This window comes from Aegilops tauschii, chromosome 7, assembly GCF_002575655.3.
Source record: "Aegilops tauschii subsp. strangulata cultivar AL8/78 chromosome 7, Aet v6.0, whole genome shotgun sequence".
Taxonomy (NCBI): domain Eukaryota; kingdom Viridiplantae; phylum Streptophyta; class Magnoliopsida; order Poales; family Poaceae; genus Aegilops; species Aegilops tauschii.
In genome coordinates, this window is record NC_053041.3 from 49,341,120 (window position 1) to 49,366,743 (window position 25,624).

The 25,624-nt window shown below is 46.0% G+C and overlaps 2 protein-coding genes, 1 long non-coding RNA gene and 1 other non-coding gene across 4 annotated transcripts; 2 read left to right on the forward strand and 2 right to left on the reverse strand.

Annotated features, from left to right (window-relative positions):
• The first annotated feature begins 2,051 nt into the window (after positions 1–2,051).
• Positions 2,052–6,885, forward strand: LOC109755563 (uncharacterized). The gene is made up of 6 exons (XR_005762098.3): positions 2,052–2,150; positions 2,262–4,018; positions 5,649–5,810; positions 5,922–6,108; positions 6,351–6,444; positions 6,526–6,885. It is a non-coding gene; the product is annotated as an uncharacterized protein (transcript).
• Positions 6,886–16,518: 9,633 nt separating this feature from the next.
• On the reverse strand, positions 16,519–19,721 carry LOC109755560 (cysteine-rich receptor-like protein kinase 25). The gene is made up of 6 exons (XM_040395561.3): positions 18,498–19,721; positions 18,091–18,282; positions 17,664–17,874; positions 17,311–17,548; positions 17,078–17,228; positions 16,519–16,994 (listed from the first exon to the last, which is right to left on the reverse strand). The coding sequence occupies exons 1-6, from the start codon at positions 19,431–19,433 to the stop codon at positions 16,710–16,712; spliced, it is 2,013 nt and encodes a 670-aa protein (XP_040251495.1). The 5' UTR covers positions 19,434–19,721; the 3' UTR covers positions 16,519–16,709.
• A 374-nt stretch (positions 19,722–20,095) lies between these two features.
• On the reverse strand, positions 20,096–25,349 carry LOC109755556 (U-box domain-containing protein 35). Its single transcript, XM_020314453.4, has 9 exons — positions 25,130–25,349; positions 24,651–24,917; positions 24,055–24,176; positions 23,834–23,955; positions 23,308–23,501; positions 22,755–23,068; positions 22,501–22,602; positions 21,993–22,415; positions 20,096–21,232 (listed from the first exon to the last, which is right to left on the reverse strand). The coding sequence occupies exons 2-9, from the start codon at positions 24,856–24,858 to the stop codon at positions 20,243–20,245; spliced, it is 2,475 nt and encodes an 824-aa protein (XP_020170042.1). The 5' UTR covers positions 24,859–24,917; positions 25,130–25,349; the 3' UTR covers positions 20,096–20,242.
• On the forward strand, positions 24,045–24,974 carry LOC141027976 (uncharacterized). Its single transcript, XR_012190041.1, has 3 exons — positions 24,045–24,249; positions 24,325–24,374; positions 24,598–24,974. It is a non-coding gene; the product is annotated as an uncharacterized lncRNA (long non-coding RNA).
• Positions 25,350–25,624: the final 275 nt, after the last annotated feature.

Consider the following 25,624-nt stretch of genomic DNA (forward strand, 5'->3'; position numbering starts at 1 on the left):
TCCTTAAGCATCGTCACATGGCAACAGAGCATACTTGCTTGATATGTGGGGCTGTTGACACTTGGAAACATGCTCTTATTTCATGTCCGATGGCGGCGAGTGTGTGGGCATATGGTCGACCATGCGGAAGTATGCCCGAAGGAGTGGCTGTTTTCTATGCATGAAATATTGACGAAACAACTCTTTGTCCGACTAGTGGTGACACTTTGGGCAATATGGGCCGCCAGGAGGAAGGCAATTCACGAGCATATATTTCAGCCACCTTATTCTGTTGACAGCTTCATATCTAAATATATAGGTGAGGTCCAAGTGACTAATTCAAGGTCTCCATCGACGGCCACTCCAACCAGCGCCAGGCCGAGGTGATGGGTAGCCCCGCCTGAAGGGGATGCCAAGTTCAATGTTGATGCAGAAGTGACCAGGTATGGTGGAGCAGTTGGGGTCATTTGCAGAGATGACAGAGGTATGTTCATGGGAGCGTCGACTCTCTCTTTCAAATACATTGTGGATCCCCCGACGTTGGAAGCTCTCGCCATCAGAGAAGCGCTCGCTTTGGCTGATGATCTCTATTTGAGGCGCATACAAGTCGTATCGGACTGCAAAACGGTGGTGCAGGATTTAAATAAAGAGAATTTGGCGAGCTATGGTGCAGTTATTCATGAAATAGTTGAACATTCTTTAGCTTTTGATTTTTGTAATTTCAGTCATGAGTTTAGGAGCTCAAATTTTGAAGCTCACAACTTAGCGAAGCATGCTTTATCTCTCGGTGGTGGCCGCCATGTTTGGTTAGGACACCCCGGAAATTTACCATCCGTCCCTGTAAACATTGTGACGAATCAATAAAAGCTTCGCGATGTTGTCTAAAAAAAAATTTAGTATCTGTCCCTTCACCTAAAAAAAAGTATCTGTCCCCCGGATTCTCAACCAAAAAAAATAGTATCTGTCCCCCAAAAAAGAAATGGAAATTCTAGAAAAATCTGTCTCAGAAAAAATGTTGTGATGTAAAAAATGCTCTGCCAATAGCTTCATTTCCGTTAGAAGAATATGAAATAGTTAGGCAAATATTACAATTGGAGGCTATGATTGTGCAACTGACTGTGATGTCAAGCACAAGTAGGCTATGATGTTTAATCTCACAACACTCGCAAAAATATTGAATTGTATTGTTCTCCACTGAGCATTGATGCCCTTTTTCTGATGGCTCCTATTCCCTAATATTTGTATTTTGGCATCCTCCTCTTCCTGTATTATCTCTCTAGGCAACTACCCCCTTGACTTTCTCATCCACAACCAACTTACTTGATAGCGGTGGACTGATTGCTACTTGGATGAAGATTGCGCAGTATATATGCATGCTCATGCATGATGTTATGTTGGTTGGTGGGTCGGTACCATCTTTTACAATTACTTGTATTATCGTATGTGTGCACATGTGAAAGTGACTTTTACTTGATCCATTAAATACACGTTTGAAAAAAAATATCCACGTTTACCATGAAAAATAGCTTCATTTGATAGCCGTTGACTTGTACGGATTTTTGTTGAGAACAAATGGCCATTCTCCGCCCTTGCAATGAGTGCATGTATCTTCTTTTCTCGAACATCTACAGACTTTTAATCGTCATAAAACATACATTTATAAAAGATCAACATTTAAAAGTCTGTAGAGCACTAGAAATCGTCATATAACATTTTTTGAATACATGATCAACATTTTTCTATACACATTTAACATTTTTCAAATGCTTCATTAATATTTTTCAAATACAAGATTAATATTTTATAAATAGATCGTCTACATTTTTCTGTACACATTTAACACTTTTCAGATGCATGATTAATAAAACATTAAAACATTATGTACAGTATATTTTTGTAATATATATGTTTAGAATATTTGGAAATTTAATGAAATTAAAAAAACGAAAACAACATGCCTGGGTGGGTCGTGTCGTGCGTGGCCCGTATAACCCAGGCCAGGCCGTGCCGTGCCGGGCCAGATTTTTCCAATAGAAGAAAGAAGCTGGCCAATCGACCCTTTGCACAGCGGCAAACTCCCCTCCTCTCAACCCCTACCATACCCCGGCGGCGCCGCTACCTGCTGCTACGCTGACGGATAAGAACTCATCGCCATTGCCGCCGGTCTTCGTGTAAGTTCTCTTTCCCAACTTCCAACCAGATCGGAAATTTCTTGGAAGCATCCTCGTAATGCGTTGATCTCAACTCCTGACTTGGTTTTCTCTGCGGCCATGTCCGTGCAGGCTGCCCGTTCGACGAAATGCCCCCGAAGGCATCCAAGCGGTGGGTGCCGGTTAACCGGCCGGCCGTGGAGTCTCCTGCTGCGGGTAACCCGTCCAACGGAGTGCCCCCGAAGGTATCCAAGCGATGGGTGCCGGTTAACCGGCCGGCCGTGGCGTCTCCTGCTGCAGGCAACCCGTCCGACGGAATGCCGCCGAAGGTAGTGCTGGTGAACCGACCCACGGGGAGGGGAACGGGGACGTCTCACGGGGCAGGCAAACCATCGAACGTAATCCCCTGGAAGGCATCCAAGCGATGGGTGCCGGTTAACCGGCCGGCCGTGCCGTCTCACGGGGCAGGCAAACCATCGAACGTAATCCCCTGGAAGGCATCCAAGCGATGGGTGCCGGTTAACCGGCCGGCCGTGCCGTCTCCTGTTGCAGGTAACCCGTCCGACGGAATGCCCCCGAAGGTAGTGCCGGTGAACCGACCCATTGGGACGGGGAAGTCTCGCAGGGCAGGCAAACCATCGAACGAAATCCCCCGGAAGGTATCCAAGCAATGGGTACCGGTTAACCGACCGCCGACTGCGGAGACATCTCGCGGGGCAGGCGAACCCGCCGACAGGCTCAGCGACCTCCCAGACGCGCTGCTGCACCACATCATGTCGTTCCTGAAGGCATGGGAGATGGTCCGCACGTGTAGGCTCTCGCGAAGGTGGCGCAACCTCTGGGTCTCTGCGCCTTGCATCGACGTCCGTGTGGGACTCCATGATAACCCACCTGAGGAATTCGCCAGGTTTGTTAACCGGTTGCTGCGCAGCCGGGACGCGCTCACGCCACTGGACACGCTCCGTGTGCGCTCGGTTGGTGAGGATGATTTCTATGAGACTTATAACGATGGCAATGTCAAGAGCTGGATTCGTACTGCTATCAAGCGAAAAGCTTGTGCTATTCAGCTTAACGGGCATCTCCACAAGTACATAGCACTGGACCGCATAGACTTTGCCTCTTGCCATCTCAAAATCTTGAAACTGTCATATGTCGAGCTAGATGATAAAGTTGTGAAGCAGCTCTCTTCTCAGTGCCCTTTGGAAGAACTAGAGCTCAAGAGCTGTGTGGTAGGTGCCCATGAGATTTTGTCCTTCACTCTGAAGAGTTTGACCATGGTCAAGTGCAAGCTTACTATGAACCTCTCGGTGGATGCTCCAAACCTCATGTTCTTTCGTTGCATCAAACCGGAGAAGTGGGTTCCTGTATTCAAGAACTCTGTGTCTCTTATCAGAGGTAGTATCATGCTTGATGACTCTTTATTGAGTCGTGAGTTTCAAAAGTACCATGAGGATGAGGATGAATTCCCTCAGACTAGTGATGAAGATGACGACATGAATAATAAAAATGGCCAGTACAATGGTAAAAGTGCTGCTGCTGCTGAAAGTGGTGCTGAGGGCTTTCTGGATAGTATCTTGTTTGGCAGCTTTTCTGATTACCGTGATGGCTATTCTGATGATTTTTATGATGGTTATTCCGATGACATCAAAGATGATTATGATTATGGAAGTGATATCAATAGCGACGACGATACATACGAATATAGTGAAATTGCAAATGGCTCTGAAGATAAATACTTTGGAAATGACTTTGAATTCAGTAAGGGTGGTAAAATGTCTGGCTGCAGTGGAAACTATGGGTTTAACGACTATAAAACCTTAGGTGGCCAACATATTCTTTGGAGCCTTTTAAATGCCAGAAGCATAGAGCTGCTAGGTCATTCAGGAGAGGTACAGTTATTAACTTGTTCACTGATGTATTTCAATTCAGTCTATACCTTATACTTTCCCTACTGTGTAGGAAGTAATAGTGGACATGATCCTTAGATCAGTATATCACGATATTTGCATGCAAAACAAATTTGTCAGTTTTCTGCCATGCGCTTTTTTTAATTAAGCTCAGTTAAGAATCAGAAAATTGATGCAGTTTACTGATGTTGAATGAATGTGCTGCTGTAGCCTGTAGGTGCTTGCTATCATACGGAGGCACTTTTCTTTCTTTTACTTCCAGATTAGATATGCTGTATTTAGAACGTTTTTGAAATCTTTCACTAGGCCTACCAGCTTTGGTATTTATGGATAAGAATGACTTGTCTTAGAAAATAATTGTTAGTATATAGATGTTAGTCATGCAGCACTTGGTATACATTCATGTTCTTTAATCTGTTCATTGAACTAATGATCTTTTCTGTGCTGTAAATGATACTGGCTAGACCTAATATAGATAGGGAGTCGTATTGCATTTTACCTCATTGGATGCCAGTCCTTTACCAGTTCTAGCAAAATGGAAAACAGTCAACTTACACAGAAACACAAGCTAAAACAAGTTATATAATCCTGCTAACCTTCATTTTTTTTACTAATCACCCATTGGCAGTGTTTTAAAAAGCAAATTTGCCTTGCTGGCGGGTTATTGTCATCCTGATTAGTGTTAAGTCAGCAGACACGAGTTGAACCCATTAGAGAGGAGAAAAGGGACAGGTGGATAAGAAATATTGAGAGAACAATTTCTTTTACTTCTTAACCAACTTGTTGCCTCACTTTGGTAAGTGGCAAATGGCTCATGGACACGACCCATTTACTTGGTCTCTCAGCGAGGCATGTCGGATGCCATGTAAGCAAAACCAAAGTTGAGGGGGTTAAACAAACTGTTTATAGTAGGTCTAATCTGGACTTCTGTCTAATCTGGACTTCTGTCCATTGGACTTTTCTCTATAAAATGCAATTATTTTTATTCCTAGGCTATGATTTGATGACTTTAAAGGTTTCATAAATTCAACTTTACTTAAGAGATCATATCAGTGGCAAAGTGGCAGTGCTAGTGGTATGAGCTTTTCTACTTCTATATACTGTTGCTTACACGTAACATCTTGTTTGTGTTCCATGATTGACTTGACTGAAAACTAGTTTATATTGCGGATCAAGAGAATGTTTTTCTAGTATCTGATATTGTAGGTGAATCAACAGATTGTTAAAAGTTTAAAACGCCTATTGTGTCACATTTTATAATTGCAGTAATTCTTTTGAAGCGATTTTGGCGATTCTTATATTACCATATAATTTTGTTTCAGCACATTGCATCATCATAATGTCAGTACATGCCTATTTCCACACACACTATGACTCCCTCTGTTTCTAAATATAAGCCCTTTTAGAGGTTTCAATACGAATGTATATAGACATATTTTAGAGTTTAGATTCACTTATTTTGCTTCGTATGTAGTCCGTATTGGAATATCTAAAATGTCTTATATTTAGGAACAGAGGTAGTACATCGCAATGTTCACATACACAATTGCATCACTATCATTGCCCATTTATTTCCATATATGAAATAACTCATTTTCACAAAAATCTGAAGGTGGTTCTGAGAAGGGAATCATTAAGTTGTCCAACTTTTAACAACCTGAAGACTTTGTCCCTTGGTGAATGGTGCATCAGTAGGGGTGCTAATTTTGACATACTAGTTCGCTTACTTCATCATACACCTTACTTGGAGAATCTCTTTCTTCAACTTGAAATGGTACGTACATGTATTTTCCCAACGTTTGCATTTTGAATTTTTGATACATTGCTTCATGATTTTAGCTGACAGTTCATCAAGCTAATAATATTCTTTTTGTCCTTCTGAAAGAACTTTGACATCCAGAATGCACTGGGAAGATGTAAACCGAACGGAGGATCATTTTCTTGCAAACACCTTAGAATGGTGAAGATCAAATGCACCAAGGATGATCCTAGAGTCCATATGCTGGCACAGTTGTTTAAGGCTAATGACATACCGCTTGAGAAGATTTGTGTACATCGGAGTGGGAGCTTCAGTGAGTACCTTGGCCCTTGAGTTCATATACCTAGTTCTTATGTATCTTGATCAATTGTTTAAGAAATAAGAGACATTCTACCTTGTATAGGAAAAGTGAATTATAGTTTAAATGTAGTTATTTAATTATATTCCAACCATATAACTTTTTATTTAGCAAGATGTTCATTTGTTTTTTGACTTGAACCCTTCTTCTGCGCATGTAAATTTATACATTTACTGTTTCTCCAATCTCTCTGCCAGATCTTCGTATGCTAAAGCTAAACAGGGAAATTAACATTGCCGAAATGCGTGCCTGTCGGTAGAAAACCTGGACAATTTCAAAAGTACTTGTACGGTATGAGTTATTGTTAAGTGTGTCCTTTTCACCTTGTAGTCATTTCAGCTATATTCGATAATTGCAACTTTGTTTTTATAGGTAGAAGCAAGGCACTTGGGCTGGGCCGCTGGAGGCTGGGAGGCAAGATAGTATGATTTTTGCACACCACGCCTACAGTTCCTGTAGGCATATCGCAGAGCCTTGCCTCAGTCAAATGTCATCCTGAGAACTTAGCAATTATGACTATAGTTTTTTCCTCTGCTCTTCTATTGCGAATTTGCAATCATGGGTGACTTTTGGTGTTCTCCAGTTTTGTTCTGGAATGACAATGACATGGCATCCAGGACGAGTTTGGGTGGTGTTTTAACAAATCTGGTGTTATACTTTTGGAAACTGCTACGACTTCTTTTGCTTCCCATTGGACTAGTTTCAGGGACATCATGTCCTCTTATTTGTGTATCATGTTTGGCTACAACTGGAAGATGATTGCCCCCCACCCCCACCCAAAAAAAAAACTTTTCTAGTTCTTGTCCTTATCAAGTTCTGGTCGTACTTTCTTTGTCTTTTGGTGAAACCAAGATTCACACTAAGTATAGAACAACCATGCTATGAACAGGGCGGGCGCTAGCAAATACTTTGACTTGAACTCCAACAACTGGTCCGAAGCCAAAATTATCCAAAATTCACTCTCTAGCCAATCTTCATGACTTTCTCTGAGTCTTGTACCTCCAAAGATTTTCTTCCAATACTACTGAGACACTTAGGGCTATTCATGCTTAGGGATCAAACCAAATTCAACTCTTTGGAACCACCATTCTTATTTCTTTCTAAAAAAATTATTTTCTTTACAAATGTTTCCAGATTTTCAAAAATGGTCACCTTTTCTTGAGAAACATTCACCTTTTAAAAATATGGTTCTGTCTTTTGAAAAAAAATGTTCCCTTTAAAAAACATTCACACTAAAAAATGTACATATTTGTTTTTAAAAAAATTCACACTTGTTTTTTAAGATGCTCACTTTTATTCAGAAAATATCCACCTTGTTCTCAAGTTTTTAAAAATATTTACATTTAAAACATGTTTATGTAACTAAAAATTTTCATTAAGATTTAAAAAAAATCAGCTGTTCATTTCATGAACTTGTAAAAAGATATGAGCGACCAAAAAACTGAGCGAACCAAGAAAAACTGAGCGGACCAAGAAAAACGCTAAAGAACTCCCGCCACCCAGTAAGAAGGAATAGCTGGACACCTCTAAATGGGCCAGCCCACTCGCATGCCTATGTGTTTGCCCTCCAATTTAACGCAATAAGCGTCAAATAGGAGGTTCTCTATTCAAACTATTCAAGAATGAGCCAACTCAAGGTGCAGATGCCTGCTTTTACCAACAGGTTATGGGAACTTGCATCTTGCAGGCTCTAATTGTACCAACAGGTAACAGTCAAAAGTAGGCCAACACAGGTAAAAATTGTAAGATTAGTACCATGGCATGGCCACACATACAGAGAAATAGTTCAGCAGTTGCTGCAGTTATTGGCTTGGAATATATATATATATTCTTGTGTCGACTCATCATCCAGACGATGGTTAAGAGCTCACCACCGCGGCTGAGCCCTGAGCTGCTTGGCATGGGAATCCCTGCTGCATTGGCCAGACGTGAAGCTGAGAAGACGTACCCATGAAACAAGAATGAGCCGCAACATATAATCGAGGAGTTCCCATCGTTCCACGCGGTCCCTGTACCGTTCAATAACAGTTTGTGTCTCATCAGTGAATGCCGGAATAAAGTCTTCAAGTTTGTGAATGTCTTGGACCCGCGTCTGATCGATGCCGTCCATAATCTGCTGCCAGGTCCAGCTCATGTAACAGCTTCAAGGCCCAGCCAGCACCAAGCGCAAGAGTCTCGTTTCTCTCGGAAAGGAGACTTGATTCGCCCTAGGTGTTGCACTTACTGCCCTCAGTGTTGTACCTACTGCCCACTTGCATTCATCTTCAGAAGGATGTTGGCAAGCTTGGTGTCTCTTGGAGTTGTTAGCGAACCCCTGGTTCCTCCTCTTTCACGCCATATTTCCTTCAGATCGAGGCAGGCCTTTTCGTAGTCGCTGGCCTCGTCACCCGGTGGCAATACCATGTGCTGGCGTCGAGCGAGGAGGAACATCATGTAATTTGATAGCGCCCGGATCTTCTTCTCGTCTTTGGCTGATGCTCTACTTTCTCTCCTTTGGGACTTTGTCCTGCACAAGAGGAAAATGTCCGTGGCCACGTGCAGTGCGATGATGTTCTTTTGGACCAACGCCTTGAGCTGCTGCTCGCTATCCACAGACGCGGTGTCGATGAACACCTTGGTAAGGGCGGTTGGTGTGCCTATCTCGGCCACGTAGTACGCTGTACGCCAACCACACCAGAGACCTCCGCACGCCGGAGTGTCTGCGCCGACGGATCCCGGCTAATAGGGCCAGGGTAAGATGCGCCGCGAAGCTCACAAGGACCAAGACCCGGGTCAGCCATAGATTCATTCGGTCCTCTGTCGCCTTGTCCATCCAAATTCCAGCCATACCCAATAAATAATCCTCCTGCACACAAATGTTCGAGGTTACAATACACAGAGACCATATATGCAATCATCCACTACTGCTAGATACACCAGTTATATATATCTGCATGCTACAGAGATTAGGATGAAGTAGTGATTACATACCGCGTGAAGGCCGGTCGGTGAATGACTAGTAATTTTGAGAAGCACTGCCGTTTGATGAAGACGAGCTCGTATATTGTTATGAACCCGATTCCACGCACCAATCACTTCTCCTAATTCCTGATATCACACTCACAGGATATATTTCACTCAAGTTCAGAGTCGCAACTGGAGATACAAATCTGGATGGACACAAGGAGAGTTGAGGTGAGGAAGGAGAAAGAATACAGAGTAGAGATGAGAATAGACTTCTGAATAAATAGTAGGTGAGATGAGGATAGGCTTCTTCCTTGGGGATCTGGTCCAATCATCACTTGCTCCAGCGCGTGAGGGATCAACATCCCGGTGTGTAACATATACTTACTGTATAAAAAACAGATTGGCCAAGGAATACTGTTTTGTCCTTCTGTTCACTATAATGAACCAACTTGCCTCCATTTAGTGTTTTGTCCTTGTGTTTACTAAATAACTTTTATGCTCTCCCCCCGTGTATTCAAAATGAGTATACATTTAGCTTTGCGCTGAAGTCATACAATCTTAAATTTGACCAAGTTTATATAGATAAAACACCAATATTTGCTATCACAAATTGGTATTACCAGACTCATCCTCAAGTATAGTTCCACATTTATAGTTATTTGATGTCATAATTGTTGAACCTCTTCCTTCAATTTTGTCCTAACAAGTTTACATAGACCTCGGCACTGTTTTATGAAATGCGTTTTGTGATCTCTGTAATCTGCTTGTGGTGTATTTCTGGAATATAGCAAACTACCAACTGATTCAGGAATTACACTATCGCATACAAGAGCACTCTGTTACAGGCAACGAGCGAACAAAAAATGCCTCCCTCCTCTGTGTAAGTAGTAGTCCCGGCTACTTGAAGTGGAGAAATGGTCACAAAATCCACATATAGCAGGCACGGATCAAAATCAAATCAAATGAATGGAGCTCAGCCGCGTGGTTGCCTGCGACGAATCGATTACTCGACTACCTACTGGGCGAGAGAGAGTATTGGTGGTGGGCGGCGGCGCCACCAGGAGCTGCCCCGCCCACCTCGACGTGGACTCGCGGCAAGCTCTTGTTTGTTCTACAGCATGGGCTGCAATGTGATATACCGCTGCTACTGGAACTGGGAGGATTGGGGATAGATTGCAGCACGGGATGGGAAAACATAGAAGGGAGATGAGAGATGCGAGAGGTGGTAGGTGAGATTGAATTCAACCGTGCAGCCGCGTGGGTCCAACCGTGGACGTTCGAGGTCGTCGCCTCCTATAGCTCAGGGCCAACTCCGCTGACGTAAATGGACGCTGAATTGGTCGTGCATTTTTGGGCGCAATAGGTACATGTCAGTCGACTGACTTCTGAAATTGGGTCATTTTGAATTGAATGGAGAAACAGCCGGAGTGAAGGAAGAAGCTCGCCGGAGGGAAGGAAGAAGCCCGCAAGCAGGCTACCCCATCATTTATCTTAGGGTGGGTGGGGGTGGGGGTGGCGAGGCTACGCAGGAACGCCGCTGTCCGCGGGCGGTGGTGGCCGGCAGTTCAGCTGGTGGTCCGTGGGGCCGGTTGGGTGCAAGACAACTTGGCAGCCGTTAGATTAGAGATCGAGGACGGAGAACAATTGACCGACCTAAATTAGGAATTCAGTGGCACATAGCCAGTCTCATTTTTGGGTACTACACCCAACCGGCGTATTGATCCTTTTTTAAAAAAAATTCTTAATTTGAAAATTCTATGCATATTAATTAGGAAAAAAACATTGCACATGATTAAACAAATAAGTCGCATAGTGTTACATCACAACAATTAAAAATCTCATAGTTTACTACCAAATAAATTTAAAATTGTATTAAATACATTGAAAAAAGGCAAATCCATCTATTGGTTGTTGCCTATGTGAGTTCCCATATGCTCCACCAAATCATTTTTTAAATTGCATGTGAGTTGTCCAATCACACATTTCTGGTTGAAATTGGGTCAACTGTGCAAAATGTTGCCGCTCCATACTTAGGCTCAACATTTTCACCCTGGAAATCCCACCCTTGGTCAAAGAGGCCGTCATCACGTCCATCCTCTACAATCATGTTGTGCATGATCACACAAGCAATCATCACCTCCCACATCCTCTGCCCGCTCCATGTTCTAGCAGGGTGTTGAACAATAGCACATCGAAATTGGAGCACGCCAAAAGCACACTGACATCCTTCCTAGTACTCTCATACAGGATTATAGATTGTCTTGTCAATTGTAGACCACCAATGATAGATACCATTAGCTAGGTAGTAACCCTTGTTGTCTTGGTGACCATTGATCTCAAAGTTAACCTCTGGGGACTTGCCTTCTGAAAGCCTCGTGAACACCGGAGAGCGTTGAAGGACGTTGATGTCATTGTGAGAACCTGCCATGCCCAAAAAAGAGTGCCAAATCCAGAGATTTTGTGATGCCCCGGCTTCAAGTATGACCGTGCAAGCTTTAACATCTCCATTGTATTGCCCATGCCAAATAAATGAATAGTTCTTCTACTTACAGTGCATACAATTTGTGCTTTCAAGCATTCTCAGAAAGTCTCTCGATTCATTGATCGCTAAAAATAGGGCTGTAACCGCAACATTTGGTTCTCTTAAGTACTTTGGGCCAAACACTGCAACCGCAGCTTTGCTGAACTAGTACAATCACGCAAGGCATGTGGACTTGCTCGTGCGGATATACTCATCCTCCCCAAGATCACTGGAATTCCATATGCAAGCATACGAACATCTGCGATACATTTTTGATAAGAGGAGAAGCCAACCTTTCCAAGGGAATCATACTTGCATTGGAAGTAATCATCATACACCACCACTCCCTCCTGAGTACAGTTGAACACATGCCTCGCCATCCAGAAGAGTTGCTGGAAAAGGTTGGGAGGGAATAGTGGGTCACTGAGCTGGAAATAATCGCTATAGAGTAGACAATGGTCGCTCTCTCTGTTATGACTCAACCCTGGGGCATGGCCCGGGATCAATCCACTAAACCTTGGCCACTGCCTAGCAATGTACTCATTAACGACCAAAGTAGCTATCACAGAATCATCATCGTCGTCAGACGATTAACATATGAAGTTGTTGTAAAAAAACTCATCCGAGCTGTCCACCATGATGAAACCGTACCTCGGTTGAGTCGGACAAACACCCGAACACCTTGCGAGCGACCGGTGAATGGATCCCTCCTTGGCCTGTCCACAAAGACGGAGGCAACAGGACTGTCAACCCCTGCTTCCTCCGGCGATGACCTTGGGGGTAGCGGTGGGCTGCCGGAGGTGGCTGAGGAGGAGGCAGGCCGTAGATGCGGCGTGCACAACGACGACAAAAGTGGGTGGTGATGGATGCGGCAAAAGGTGGGGCCATTGGTGGATGTGACAACGAGGGTGGGGCCGTGGCACACATGCCAGAAGTGGGCGGCGACGGGGGGTAGGGGGTGGTGTGGTGCTGGTTGGGGATGGGGGAGAATGGCCTGTGTGCCACAGACGAGCAGGCCAGGGGGACAAGGGAAGGACGCCACGGGCATCCACTCTGTGTCCACAAGGACACAAACCCGACCAAAATTTGGGCCGAAAATGAGTCCAAACGGACATCATCCGTTTGCGTCGGCGTGTTGGACTGCGTTTTTTGTCTCATACTTGTTTTGGACGATAGAGTAAGTGGCATTTCATACATGTTCATCATACTTGTTGTTGGTGTTCGAAGTGCTAACTTGCTTTGTTTTCATGTAGTACCAAATTGCACAAAACTTGTTCAAAGAAGAGGAGAGGAAAACTTAGAAGGGGAAGATCAAGAAAGGAAGGGTCTTTACCTTGCCTCATTGCTATAACATGTTGAAGGATGATGAGAAATGGAAGAAGCGTGAAGATTTGGATGATTTGCATTTGAGCAACAAACGCAAGCGCACAATTGAGTTGAATGATGATGATGAGGAGGAGGATGATGCATCAAGTGATGACGGCAAGAGAAGCCCCACACACAACTCGGTTTCATACTCGAAGCCAAAACGACCGGATGGGTGCAAGAAAGACAAAACAGAAAAGAAGAAGAGGAAAGGAGATGATGAGCTAAAAATGCTATGGAAGCTATTGTGAAGGCAAGAAAAGAAGCCAACGAGGTGAGGAAAATGGCAAGGAACCAAGATGCCGCGGCCGAGGAGAGGAGGTTGGCGGCCGAGGAGAGGAGGGTGGCGGCCGAGGAGAGGAAGGTGGCTTTGGAGGAGAGGAAGGTGAGCAATGAGGAGCGAACAAGATTGTTGGAATGGGAGAAGCACTTGTTCTTCTTGGACACATCTAACCTCAATGAGGCGCAAAAGGAGTTTGTCAATCTTTCCCGTGAAGAAGTCTTGATCCAAAAACGAGCCATGATTCGCGCAATGGGTGGCGGTGGCCTTGGCGGCATGGGTGGCGGTGGCCTTGGCGCCATGGGAGGCATGGGTGGCTTCGGAGGTACCGTGGGCGGCTTAGATGCCATGGGTGGCTTTGGAGCTACCATGGAAGGCATGGGTGGCATGGGTGCTTTTGGAGCACCCCCCGGCGCAATGGCTGCCATGGGAGGCATGAGTTTTGCTTCTCTCATGGGAGGCATGGGTCCACCTCCGGCCACCATGGGCGGAATGTCTTCCGGTGTGCCTCCTCACACACATTCTCATGAAGATGCCGTTGAAGATCTTGCCAACACCGTCGGAGCTTCACGTGATGCGGTGCGCGATGAGGAGGAGGAAGAATCATCTTCGGAGGAGGAAGAATCGTCTTCCGAAGATGGGGACGAAGACGAGGACGAGGCTTGATGTGTCTTTCGTTTGTGTCATGATCTTGGTTTGCATTTTGAACTTGGTTGGATGAACTTGTGGGCATGAACTTTTATTTATCAACTTGTTTGTGTGAAATTTATATGTCATGTTCATTGCGTTTTGAATGTTTGAAATCCATTTGTGTCCAAAATGCAATATATGCAATGCCCGGCGAGTCGCGCGCGCTGCATTTTTGCGCGGCTGTTGGAGCCAGCGCTGCAGGCCGCGCAAAACCAGGCGAAGCGCGCGCGGCGCGTTGGGCGGCTGTTAGAGATGCTCTAAGTTACTACCCATTGTGGCTAGTCTAACGAAAGTGATGTTTGGTCACTTCGAGCACTTGCCAAATATCCCCTTTTCTCATGTATACGGGTGAAATAATTAAGGGAACTGTTTGGGGACGGCGCACCGGCCGAACGCTCAGCCGGTCGCGGCCAAGCGAGCAGGCGGTCCTCCTACCCCCGAGCGACACGTATGTATAGGGCCCACACCCCAATCGTTGCCTTATCTTCTCCTTCATCTTCTCAACCGCTCGTTCCTTTCTTATCTGTTCTCTCTCTTCCACGCCGGCGAGTCCGCTCCCTTCGTCCAATTTTCAGCTCGACGCCGGCAAGCCGGCCGCGCGTCCCCGCAGCAGCGCCGTGGCATCCGTTCCGTCCATCCCATCTGGCTCCACTTCGATGACGGCGACCTCCGCAGCCGCTGCAACCAAGCTAGACCGGCGAGGCTGCTTCCGTCGTCATCGCCATGGCCAGCAACCACCCCAAGATGCCCCAGGCTGGCTCCGTCGGCCCTACTCCGGCGAGCGCCACCCTCCCCCTATGCTGGAACTGCCCTCCTCCTAGTCCTATGGTTGCATCCCCGAGGAGCAGACGCCGAAGCTGGAACCAGCCACTTTTTTGATACAATCGACCAAAGCAAAAGCTGGAACCGCAGTTGGTTTTTGCTTCAACCAACAAGCGAGTTGGAACCACAGCTGGTTTTTGCTACAACTGCATCGCATTTTCGCTACAGCCGGCTTTATGGAAAGCTACAACCGAGGCGGCGAAAAGCTTCAACCAGCGGCGACAGATGCTGGAACCAACCACTACCATGACAAAATGCTACATCCGGTATCGCACAAAGCTTCAACCGATGTTGGAAAAAGCTTCAAACACTGAATGCCAATGCTACGGGCTGGCTACTGCCAACAGGGAAAAAGCTTCAAGGTGTCGCAAAAAGCTTCAACCGTAGCCGATTTTTGCTACCACCGGCAAAGCTTTTTGCTACATCCATCAGGCAGAGCTGCGATCTCGTGAGGACGACAATGATGTTTTTGCTGCAACCGCAGCAGGATTTTGCTACTACCGTTAGAGTTTTTTGATACATCCATGTAAGGCGGACCTGCGACCTCGCGAAGGCGGCGACGGCGTTTTTGCTGCACCCGTAGTTTGATTTTGCTACTACCGGTGAATTTTTTTGCTACATCCATTCAAATGGCGTTGATTGACTCGCGGCCGGCGTCGACGTATTTTCCTGCAGCGAGCATCAATGGTGAGGGCGGCGGAGCTACAACCGTCGTCGTCAAGAGCTGCAACCGCAGGTGGAGCTGTTGCATGGGTCGAGGTGACAACGAGCCGGGAGGGTGGCGGACCGGCGACGAGGACGGCCGGCGAGGGCGGGGTCCGGCCGGCGACGAGGAAGACCGACGAGGGTGGGGACTGACGACGGGGACGACCACCGGAGGGGACAGGAGGCGCGGTGCCGTGCTCCCCGAGCGGGAGATGCGGATCCAGGCCGACTGCCCAAGGAAGAAGTTGGGGGCGATCTGTTTTTTTTATTTGCCTGGATCCAACGGCTGCGTGGCTCACATCCGATGGCCTGGGCTGGACCGGCGGAAACGCTCGGCCGGTGCGCCGGCGCCTATAAGCGCCCAATAATTAATGATGTATATGGGGCCAAGTGCAATTAAGACTTTCGTTTTTCCCTTAAAAAAAAAGACTTTGGTTTTTCATAGGCAGGCCGGCGCGCGGCACCCGCCCGTCCGCCGTCCATCCCATTCCCAGCCCAGCGGGCGCTCTCTCTCTGTCCCTCGCTCGTTCCAGTACGCCCCAGCGGGTGCGAGCGCTGCGACCAGCGTCGCGCCGCCGCCGCAACCTCCGGCGGCTGCCCCGCTATGGATCCGGCGGTGGTCGGCGACGGCCGTGGGAGGCCGATGCGGCGGCGAGGCATCTCGCGTCTTCCCCGCCTCCTCGTCCGAAGGTGCCCGCGATTCCCCTTACTCGAATCGATCCATCAAGCGAGGTTAGCTCCGGGGAATTTTTTCTTCTTGGGGGGACTGGAACTACCGCGTTGAATCGATTCAAAACAGGATTCAGTACAGATAGCCCTTTGCTCTGCTCTGTGGATGCTTATGCTTATGGTTTCATTCAGTACTACAAAAGCTTCTGTAGTTGGATGAATAATCTTAACCTACCGTGCATCACCCCTTTATCTCTACTTCTGTAGGCAAGCATTACCATTTCTACACAAAAGGCAAACAGGAACCACTGCACTTCACAATTCACCGTTCACGAACATGAAGTCGATGACTAATTAGCAACCGAGGCGCCCGGTTATGATTCAACATTACACTATGCACATTATGTAGTCATCTTTTGTCTGTCTGAACATGAGTAGATTGTCTTCCCTTTCATTACACGCTCTTAACCAAACGCACGTCTCTGTTTCTGTCTGAACTTTGTTAATAAAACAGAAGGAGTCCCCCTCAGCAAAGCAACGACATCATGCAGGATGATATTATCTGCCCTGTAGAGCAGACATTGTCACATCGTTAGCGCTAGGCGGCTCTTCGTCCGTTACTCTTACGTGGAAATACGCTGGATGCTTAGGTTCAGGCAGGGCTATACTTTCGCTGCTTAGCATCGTAACCACGCTTGTTGTGGTGGGTCTATCAGCTGCATTCTCTTGCACACACAGCAATGCGATGTTGATACACCTCATTGTCTCTGATACATGTGACTCTGAAACTATTGATTCGTCAACAAACTCAAGCCATCTTTCTTCTTTCCACAACTTCCATGCCTTGAAGGAGTTTAGACACATATTAGATAAAGGTCATCAGATAAGCAGAGTAGTTTTACAAATAGGATACAGAAAATACTTACATATCCAAGAAGGTTGAAGAAGTCCCCATTTTTATGGAAAGACGAGTTCCTTTTTCCATGGATGGTCTCGAGAATCAGAACACCAAAGCTGAATACATCAGACTTGATCGAGAAGAGGCCCTCTGATGCATACTCTGGAGCCATATACCCACTGTGAAAATATACAGAAAAAAGTAAACTTCTGTCTGGTATTTGGTTAACTTGCAGTAGGATGTACATAAGGAAGAGCTTACTATGTCCCAGCAACCCTTTTTGTGTTCCCTTCAATATCATTTGAACTGAATATTTTTGCAAGCCCAAAATCTGATATTTTAGGATTCATCTCACTGTCCAAAAGAATGTTGCTTGCTTTAAGATCTCTATGTATGACACGTAACCGGGAGTGTTTATGCAAATATAGAAGTCCTTGCGCTATTCCTTCGATAATTGCTTTTCGTTTATTCCAGTTCAATAAAGCTCTTTTAGTTTCATCTGCAGATTAGTTTACAAATATATGTATGTTAGATAGATGGGGAGGACTGGATGGCTTTAGCAGACAGAGTTAACCCATATATGATACGTAACAGGATATTACGTGAAGTAATACCAAAGATAAAGGAGTCCAAGCTTTTATTTGGCAAATATTCATAGATCAATATTTTCTCCTCTCCTTGTGAGCAACATCCCAACAGTCTAACCAGATTTGTGTGCTGGAGCTTGGCTATGAGTTGGACTTCATTTTTGAACTCCGTGAAACCTTGCCCAGAATGTGAAGCAAGTCTCTTAATTGCTATCTCCAAACCTTCTGGAAGCTGGCCCTATGGAGGTTCAAACGAGATTGATTAGTGATACAATATCATCTTGTGAAATATAAGTGCTTTTACTTATCTTCTGACCGGTAATCCCCCATGCTTCTGGGTAAAATTAAAGCTACATGTATAAAATCTACATGGTCGTACAAATTTAGCCATCAAAGCAAACTTAGTTTCATTTTGTTCTCTTTGTTTACAGGAATAATAAATGTGTTCTTTTACCTTGTATACTGGACCAAAGCCACCTTGCCCCAATTTATTTTCATCTGAGAAGTTATTTGTAGCATTTGATACTTCTGAAAAATCAAAAAGCTTGAACTCTGGACTCCTTCCTATTCCCCAGACCAGTTCTTCATCTTCCTGTGAGCTTAGTTTACCTAAACTCAAAAGGCAGAGTTTATCTAATCCTTTCAGCTAATGCTGATGTAAAGTATATATGAATCTGAATAGCCTAAGAGATTTGTGAGTACAGTTGCATTTCCGTAACAAACCTTTTACGCGCCTTTTGACCAGTCCAAGCCAAACGATGAAGCAGAAAAATGATGCTAGTAGAAGCGCAACAGTGGTAATGATCAAAACCTTTATTATATTCCCTAAAACAAAAGATTTCACACAAACATAGGTGGTTATGTTTTGAGGAATGTTTCAACATATAAAATATTGTCTTGCTTACTCTTGTGTTTATGGCTGGGAGTCTCGTCTTTCTGCCTGTGAAGATCAACTGGCCCTGGCGCCGGCTTGGGTGCTGGCATGTTTGTTGTTGGATCTACAGCACCCGACAAGGTGATGTGCTGCATGGGCTGACCCTCGTAGAACTGATATGTGCTATACCTGAAATTGCACCACACACCAGCAATCCATTCACCACGTTGCTGGTAGAAGAAACTCTTTGCCGCGCTCCTGATATTGTCGAGGCAATCCCAACAGTCATTTGGCGATAGGCCCAGGTTGCACTGCGCCAGAGAGTAGAGCAGCGGGATTGTGCTGTAGACATCCATGCGGCCGGTGGCGTACATCATCGTCGAGTTGTAGGCTGCTTGTTTGGCTGTCTCTTGAAGCAGCACCTTGATGTTGCCATCAATGCTGACATCGGTGTACTTGGCGCGCACCTCGCTGGGGATGTTGGGATCCATATTGTGTTTTGTGGTGTCCGTAAAGACCAGCAGCCTGTTCAGCACAACAGTGGAGTCATAGATAAGGTCCTTCGCGGAGATGTGGACGATGCAATCCTTGTATAGAATATGGGCCTCCTTGTGGTTTCTGCACACCCGCCACACATCCTGGAATGCTGTGGTGATGCAGCTGGGGCAGGCATCGACGACGCCATCACCGCGGCACACCACGACGCCGTATATGCGGTCTTGGTCAGTCCCGACGAAGCCCTTGGCGAGGTTGGTTCGTGTGGATGAGGCACTACTGAATAGCGCAGTGGATAGGAGCTCAAGGTTCGCTTTATAGGTGCTCTCGTTCAGGTGGGAGTCTCTGTAGTAGCAGATCTGCGTCAGTGGATTGACGGCAGCGACGAATGGCTCGAAGCCGAGAATAAGCAGCAAGACGGTGATCATGGTTCTTGCTAACCATAGGTAATTCAGCTCTGCCCCTCCAGCAGCCTCCCTGTTATAAGCATCATTTGGAAAACTCTTCTGTCTTATGATCTGACCGCTTACTTGTTTAGTGATTATCTGATGATATCAGCCTGCAGGCCGTGCAATCAAATTTGGTGGAATACAATAGTGCAGCCGTCCAGGCATCAGCCTGTGTAATGGCTACAAGCAATGCAGGATAAGGGGAGAGAACAATAACAAATGCAGTTTCAGTGTTTCCGTCAAAGGAGAAGAGGTCTTCTTGTGACCTTGAGGGAGTTGAAGATGATTACGATCGTTCGGTAAAGCTAATGGACTCGGAAATGTTTCTTATGCTGAAATGCTTCGAAAATGCTCTTAAGCTTGTGTGATGCAAATAAAAACAAGCAACCAGCTGGCAAATTCGGTTACCTCCCAGCCAAACGCGGTACAAAATCTCAAAGTAATTTGTGGAAAATGCTTATGAACTGGCATAAATTGTAGTACTATATGAGTATAACATTGACTGAGCGACTGAGATTTAGCAAGACAGATATGAGAAACAAGTCTGCAAAACAGTACACCCCAGGAAAACAAATGTGTTTTTAATAGAACAGTAGGTTTCCCTGGTGGATGTTTTCCATTTTAATGCAAATAAAAACAAATGATAAGAACATTTTTTTGTTTATTCACATTTTGATATTCTTTTGAGGAATCACATGCGCATTTCGGTGTACCAACACAACACAACACAAAAGCTATATTTCCCAAGCCTATTTCTGCACAAGGTCTATCTAACATTGTGTGCATCATCATCTGTTCTTGGAGCTCCAGTCCATGATGGCCGACCGGAGCGAGTGGTTGGGGATGAGGCTCTTGCTCGGCAGCCGGAGGTTGGTCATCGGTGACTTGTCCTTCATGCTCACCCATGTCTCGATTGCCTTCCGGTCGTAGGTGTACCCGTCGGCGGCGACGCATGGGTCCTCCATGATTTCCTGAAGAATTGGGCAGAGGAAGTGGCCCGGGGCCGCTGCCGATGATGCTGTCCGGACGAGAAGGGCCTTCGTCTCCCTGGCGGCTCTGGCAGCGACGTCCTTGATCCGCTCCAGCGCTGGGAGGATGTGCTCACGCAGCCCGGGCCGGTCCCTGCGCCGCATCTCTGCGCACCGCAGCGCAAGTGCGGCCAGCTCCCGCGCCTCCTTCGGCGGCCACTGCCCGGCGGTTGCGTCCAGCATCTCAGCGAAGGAGTCACCGCCGTCTTCCTCCAGCGCGGTCTCCACGGCGTGGGCGAGCCCGAGCGGTGACGTCCTCCCCGTGAGCAGCTGCAGCACTACCACGCCGAGCGCGTACACGTCTGACTTGGCCGACACGGCGCCCGTCCGCTGGTACTCCGGGTCGATGTAGCAGAACGTGCCCACGGGCGTCGTGTTCCTCACCATCGTGGACTGCTGCTGGCCTCCTCCACCCCCGGCACCCGAGTGGTGGAGCAGCGCCGTCGAGAGGCCGACGTCGCCGACCTTGCTGGAGAGGTTCCGGTCGAGCAGGATGTTGGCCGGCTTGAGGTCGCGGTGGATGATGGGGTCCGGCCTAGCACTGTGGAGGAACGCGACGGCAGTGGCCACCTCCCAGGCGACCCGGACGCGGTCGTACCAGGCGAGTGGTGGCGTGCCATTCCGGCGGTGGTTGAGAGCATCGTCCAGGCTGCCGTTCTCCATGTACTCGTACACCACGCAGCCGCGCTCCGGGCACGCGCCCAGCAGCAGCAAGAGGTGAGGGTGCCGGATCTTGCCCAGGACCTCCAGCTGCATGTGGTAAGATGAAATTAGGAGTTGCAAAACAAAAGTTCAGAATACAGAATTACAGATACATGTTGCAGTGACAGTCCATTTCTAGCAGCTGAATTGGAATTCTATTTGATTTGAATTAAAAAATCTTTTGTTTGCCAAATTCATTTGACGAAATCTTTAATTGTTCTGGCGACTGTCCATTTGTAAATACTGAATTGAGTGCCGTTTGATTTTTCAAAACAAAAATAGTCATAGGTGTCTGATATTAGCCAATACTGTTTGAATTTTTATTTACACTTTCTGTTTGGAGTTAATTTTATTCAGCGGTCTTAAGATGCTCTGCTTACCATCTAAGATGTAAGATAAATATTTGATCTCACCGTCCAAGGTCAAGGATGAATATTTTAGTCAAGATTTGAAGTCAAAATGAAAATAAGAACCATAGCTTTGATGTGTAGTCTAGCCAAATAGAAACCTAAATAGCATTAATTAAAATTATATTTTTATTTATTTACCATTGTGCTTTAATGGCAATATGATATACTTTCTCATTTCAACAGCCTGCAAAGTTCATATTTTTAGCCCTATATAGTCATTTATAGGCTCTCTCCTATTAATATATAGTAGGCATGAGTCATTGGATCATCCAAACTTAATGGCTAATATTAACTCAGTAGTGTCTTAAAATTTCTCAATTTTGTATGCCGAAAATAACCTCTGGGTGTAATGAGCAGATAGTGAAGAACATATTTGTGTTTCCAAGTAGATACGGTACCTCCTGCTGTAACTGCTGAGTTCCAAAACCTTCCAGGGAGTTCAAAACTTTCACTGCTGCAACAGTATGCTGAAACTTAGCCTTGTAGACTGTTCCATATGTCCCCTTACCAATCACAAGATCACTTGAAAACGACGAAGTCGCTGCTTGGATATGCTCCCATGAGTACCTATTGTACTCGGTTAAACATCGTCCGGCATTTTTCAGTCCTGTGTTGATCTCTCCAGCATTTTGGTGATCACCATCACCCTCTGTTGCTTTCTGCTCAGAAGAGCTTTGTATGGCTTGACCTTCTCTTTCGGCCACCTCCTCTTCTTCTCTCTCCATTCGCCTTAGCAATCTCCTCACCATTTCTTCTGTCAGGTCAATTTCTCGAAGCTTGATTTCATGCTCGACGCGCTGGATGCCCAAGTTGTTGTGTAACTAACAGCAAGGTTTCAACAAGAAACGGTTAAAAACCTTGCAGATTATTACACACTTTATAGATTAGTTGGAAGTAAACCCTTACTTTTTGAGCGGAGTCGACCGGTTCAGTATGAGCACACTCGTGAAGCATCTGAAGATGTCGCAGTTTGACCTTCATACTCTCAATTTGAAGCTTCAGATCATCCTGCTTAGCAAAGAAAGTTCATAAATTGCAGATTCACTTGGACACACATGTTACTTTGGCTGTGTGCGTCATATGACGAGTTCTTCCATTATCTTTTGTTTTTGCTGACACAAAGGGGATACTGTTTTATTTAAAGAAGAGTAAATTCCTACCTGGTCATGAGAATGCTTCAGGTTTGTTGCAATTTCTGAAACTGCTGCCTGCAGGTCGGGGATGTCTGGGGAGCTATCTCTTCGGAAGCTCTTGTAAACTGAATCCCCACTGCTGCTGCTACTGAGCTGCGCTCCCGATGCGATCGAGTGTGAATTTGCCATCAGGGTTGTGTCAGCATGGTAGGAGATCTCACTGCCTCCACTGCCTGAAGGGCTAGCTCTCCTGTTTATGTTTGCGAGTGCGTGATCATGCTGCGATGACAGAGAAGACTGGCGGAACAATACAGCTGCTGCTCCATTTCTGTCAGCACACTCTGCAGTAGACAGAATAGTTAGTAACACTAATACATTTATGCTCCTGTTTTTCAAGGCATGTTCCTGAAAGTTTGGTGGTTCTACTGAGGTTAAGCTGCTGATCCAAATTCAATTGATTAACTTTTTCGAAGAAACAACTTTTGTTGTATTCAGTTCATAGGTGTTCTGAAAAGTAAAGTTGACAGGTGCAACCAACAAAGTTTCAGAAACCAAAACCAAATGCAGACTTGAGTTTTACCTGAGGGTGCACTGGAAAGGCTTCTGGAGCTAGGAGAAGAAACGGTTGAAGAAGATATGGTCTTGGGTGTTCCGCAGGGATCAGATGTAGCTGAGCGCACAAATGACAGTTTGCCCTTTGAGACGACGTATGCCGTACAGAAGCTTGGAATGCATTCGGATATTTTGGTTGCAGTCTTGCTTCCTTTGAGCTTCCTGCAAAGAGTCGACAATGCTAGCCACATCATTAAGATTGCACTAGGCATTTCTTATCCTATGCTGTAATAGGCTTTTTTTTTGGTAAAGAATTGTTATCTTAAATTCTCTGCAAGTTTCCATATTGAACTTGCAATCAAGTAGGAGTAGTTGCAGTGCAACCTTCAGTGTTAGGCTGGTAGCTGGGGAATTGAATGAGAAGACAATGATCATCCTACCAAATGCTTGAGCTTTTCTGACTGTCTTGTTCATGGTACGCCCTAAACGTTTTTTATGTAGTAGGTTAAATAAAATTTCAGGTTGATGCTGAAACGTCAGCAATCGGAATGTACCTTCGGAATATGCTTCTGGACGAAGAGCCCAAGACCAGCTTGCCAATGTTGAATTTGTCGATTTCCTCGCTTATAGCAGCCGGCACATCATCAGATTCAAGTAAAACAGCTTCGGCTTCCACCTGTTCATCAATCATATTACTATCAGTGTTAGAATTCGTGAGTTATATTAATCTCAACTGTCATGCCAAGTTTTATAATTGTTGCGCAAGCCGGTTAACCTGTCTCTGAGCACACATCTTCTTGTAAGGGAGCAACATGTTCCTCGCTTGCCATTCCAGCTCTTCCCTGTACGCCGATGCCACATCGTCGCGCACTTGCGAGACCGGGATGTAATTGCCCACTGTCATCAGAGGATGAAGAATAGCAGGTCAGGTCAGTGTTCTGAATAATTGGCAACGACTAAAGAACAGCAGGTATACCCTTAAATCACAAATTGCCCACACTTGGTACAAGAAAAGCTCATATTCATCAGCCTAACGATAATGCAGTACGCCCAAGGACAAAACTCTGCACTCTGCAGTTGGTGCTCTGGTAGTAGGTATGACCTTGTGACACTGTAACCATAAAATTTGTTCGTAGATGCTGCTACTGTCAAGATCAATTATTGAGAAATATGAAGCTAGCAAAACCAAAACCAAAACCAAAACTAACCCATCCCATTGGCATAGAAATGGCAGTCTGAACTTATATTTTTTAAACTAGCAGTCATAGTAGCAAAAGGTTCGTGGTCTGTTAAAACTGATTTTTTTTTTCTTGTTCAGACATCAAGAACAGTAAATTCAGACAGTAGGCAGAGATGAGAGAGAAGACAGACTTGGAGTGGGCACCATGGTGATGGGCGGGCGGACATGGAGGATCCGGAAGAGGACCCTCCCGCCGGGCACGAACTTGTCGAGGGCCCACTTGAGGGCGTGCCTGCTGCTCCTGCTCCCGCTCACCGCGATGGCCACCGTGCTCACGCCGGCCGCCTCCATCTCCGGCGCCGTCTCGCCGGAGTCCTCCTCCTGGATCTCCATCGACATCCGCCCTCCCCTCTGTATCTGTTTCTTCCCCCCTCCTAATGAATCAATCAATCACTGCCCTGCGCAGCCCCAATAACAATTATCAGAAACATTCAGCTCCTCTGGTTCCTGAGGAATCTCAGAGACACGAGGAAAATCACATGACAAGGACATGAACTGCAGCGGCGACAAGACAAGAAAGGAGTCAAGAACTTGGCGCTGGACTGAACTTGGTGTTCCGGGGGGAGAGGCGGGAGGGAGATTCGCTGATGGATCGACCGCGCGTGCGTACCTTGGAGAAGCCATGGATGGGAGGGTGAGGTTGATGATCCGAGGAACCGGGCGAGGAGGAGGGAGGAGGAGGAGTCAGCAGGAGACGCGGACGTGGAGTGAGGACTGAGCTCAGCTGAGAGGGGAGCCGCGATGGACGGAAGGGGCGGGCAGAGGCGTCTCCGGTTAAGTTTGTTGGAACGAAGTAAATTATTGCAACGGGCAAGGTTGGGAGGGTGTGTGTACACGTAGTACGAGATAAATGAATAGCTGATATTGCTATGCTTACCCGCAGATTCACACACGCCTCTGTAATAACCACTCAACCAATGCTAACTCTTTTCCCTCAAAAAAAAAAAAAAACAATGCTAGCTCTTGGTTTCCCTCCATGGAATGCATCTCAGATTCATCAGTTAAACGCCAAATGCAAAATATCAAATGATAACGATGCAGAACTATTCGCTAACCGCCCAATTTTTAGAAGACTAGTATTTTTTAGAGAATCAAATACTCCCTC